Below are 2,619 nucleotides of genomic sequence, written 5' to 3' on the forward strand. Positions count from 1 at the left end.
ATATCGTCCACAGCAACCTCCAGCGCGCATCAAAGGACCAGGGCAGGCATTACAACTTGCGGAGACGAGAGTGGCGGCCTTCGTTGGACTCGATGGTCCTGTTGAGACAGCACCAGTTGTCCAACGCTGCCGAAGGGTTTCGCCGCAAAGTTGGCACCCAAATTTGACGGCCCCTACAAAGTCGTCAAATTCATATCCCCCAATATTGTGCGGCTGGTGAAATCAGACGACCGCAAGAAGAGGGTGGCCAACATCTCACAATTGAAACCATTCTACAGAAAGACGACGAGCGACGAAGAAGACGAAGATCCAGGGCACGTAAATGCCCACGAGTAAGCGAAGGATGAGAGCAACACCCGTCGCCCAACGAAACTATTATGATTAAGCTTAGATAAGACTAACATTAACAACATGATTCAGAATAGGCATAGTAAAGTGTGAGCCGCACTGAGAGAATAGGGCATTAACCAATAAGTAAAGAGTAAGTTAACCAATAAGCTGAACTTTCAGATGGAACCCGAAATTATCGACATATCGTCAGACGAAGACAACAGCAGCGGGGACACCGAGCCTTTCCCCGGGCCGGGAGCCGCAGGCCGTCCGCGCGACCCACGCCAGGGGCGTGAGTACTATCGGAGAGAACGGCAAGAAGGACCGCCTCGCCAGTTCCGCCATACACTATTCTCCCGGCGGACCAACATAATGGAGAGGCTAGACGGGATGGTGTTGCTGATGGCAGTCGAGGTCACGACAATGTTCGTGGAGGCACCATTCGCCCGGAACTCGCCACCGTACGCGGAAGAGCCTGCATCTCCGCCCCTCGCATCCCACTCGGCACAATCATCAGAGCCGGCAACCCCAACCGCGGCCGGCGAGATGGACGAGGAAGAGTCCGCACCGTTCGGAACGGAAGAGCACACACCACCAGCGCAAGACGTGGAGGCGGTAGGAGAAGAGATATCCCCGTCGGCCGGAGACGCGGAGTCGCCACCGACGGAGGTGCAGAACGGCATCCGCACAAACGACTGGGAAGCAGACCTGCCGAGCCTCGACCCAGAACCCTTAGTGGGAGGGGACTCGTCAACGGAGGACGAGGAGGACGAGCCGGAATTCCGTCGCCGCTTTGCCACCCACCGTCTGGGAGGTAGACCCGGGCAGCCAGTTTCCCAGGATAACGCTGCGGTACCTACCAAAAGTCCCCGTGGTAGCCAACAAACCCCGTCTGAACCCCGCAAAGCGCGAATGGGGGGGTGCCGAAGAAGGCCCCGGCGGAAAGCGCCGACGCAGCCGCCATCGTCGACGGAGAGCCGCCAGGGGCAAGCGTCGCCGGAGTGGAGGCCATCGCCGACCCAGTCCCGAGGGAGCATCCTCGTCGGCCACGAAGAGGCTTCGCACGGAGACCGAGAAGCCCGAAGGATCGCAGCGGTGCGTGCCGCGTTCGCCCCGCGAGCGCCAGGAGGGTCCTTCCCAGCTCGGGAAGGATAACCGCCGCTGCAAGATCGCTTCTCGAGGAGGGCATCCCGAACCCTGGCCGATACCGATTGCGGTCTGCCAGATGGTCGTGGAGGAGCACCATCTCAGCACCAAGGACGCGGCGAACTCGGCCGTTTCCACAGCCCGCGCCGAGGCGCCGGACGAAACCTTTCCTAAGGAATCGGAGGAGGAGTGGCTCGACGACGAGGACGAAATGCCCGCGCTCGTGCCTATTGCCCGCGCCGAGACACCCGACACCATCGCCCGGCGGGAGTTAGAAGACGCCTGGTTCGGCCAAGAAGGCAAGGCGCCATCCCGAAAAGGTTCCTTCACGGTTCGCCAGGAAGGCCGGGATGAAGTCTGGTCCGAGGAAGAGGACGCGGTGGTGACGGCTTCGTCACCCAAACTGTCGAGTCCAACCCAGGATTCCTCCCCCATGGCTCTAAAGACTCCCACGGAGAGCGAGTTGTGGGACGACATAGTGGACCTTTTCGACGGCATCGACGGGTGGGACACTAGCCTGGACTCAGTGCTGGAGGAGGAACCCGACACCGAGGTCGACACGGTCGCCCGCAGCGCCGACGTGAGGTTCACACCGGAGAGCCACCCCAAGAAACCCAACACCGAGGTCGAGGCGATCGCCCACAGTGCGGACGTTGGGGTAAAGCCGGAGGGCCCCGTCGAGGAACCCGTGCCCGATTCCACCCCCTCAGGCTGGAAGGTGTTTCCCCTTGGAACACCGTTGTCGTCGGGCGTGGTGGACCTAATCGCCAGAGAGGCGCGAATCCGCCGTTTCCGCTGCCGACGTACTCGGTTCCACGTGTCCGACGGGGAGAGCGAGTACAGCGTTACGCTGAACGCGAAAGGCGACGTGACCGTCACCTGTCCGAAGTGAGGGGGGGGTGTGAGGCGGCTAATCAGACCAGCCACCCCACAGTTTTCACGGCAAGGAGCCGTCATCCCTTTGGCCCAAATTACGGCAAGGAGCCGCTGGCGGGAGAACGTATTAATTTTCTTTAGTTATAAGTATTAATTATATTAGGTTAAGATCTTAGTGAAATAAGAGGCAAGGAGCCATGAGTAATATAAGCAGTTCGATTAGTAGTAAAGAGGCAAGGAGCCGCGAATATTATAATTGATTTAAAT

The 2,619-nt window shown here is 59.2% G+C and overlaps 1 protein-coding gene across 1 annotated transcript; it reads left to right on the forward strand.

The window, feature by feature from the left end:
• Positions 1-510: 510 nt before the first annotated feature.
• LOC135440497 (serine/arginine repetitive matrix protein 3-like) lies at positions 511-2,368 on the forward strand. The gene is made up of 2 exons (XM_064699738.1): positions 511-1,182; positions 1,238-2,368. The coding sequence occupies exons 1-2, from the start codon at positions 511-513 to the stop codon at positions 2,366-2,368; spliced, it is 1,803 nt and encodes a 600-aa protein (XP_064555808.1).
• Positions 2,369-2,619: the final 251 nt, after the last annotated feature.

Source organism: Drosophila montana, unplaced genomic scaffold (assembly GCF_035044405.1).
Source record: "Drosophila montana isolate Dmon_TW-CO22-7 unplaced genomic scaffold, ASM3504440v1 contig_1045_1, whole genome shotgun sequence".
Classification (NCBI taxonomy): Eukaryota; Metazoa; Arthropoda; class Insecta; order Diptera; family Drosophilidae; genus Drosophila; species Drosophila montana.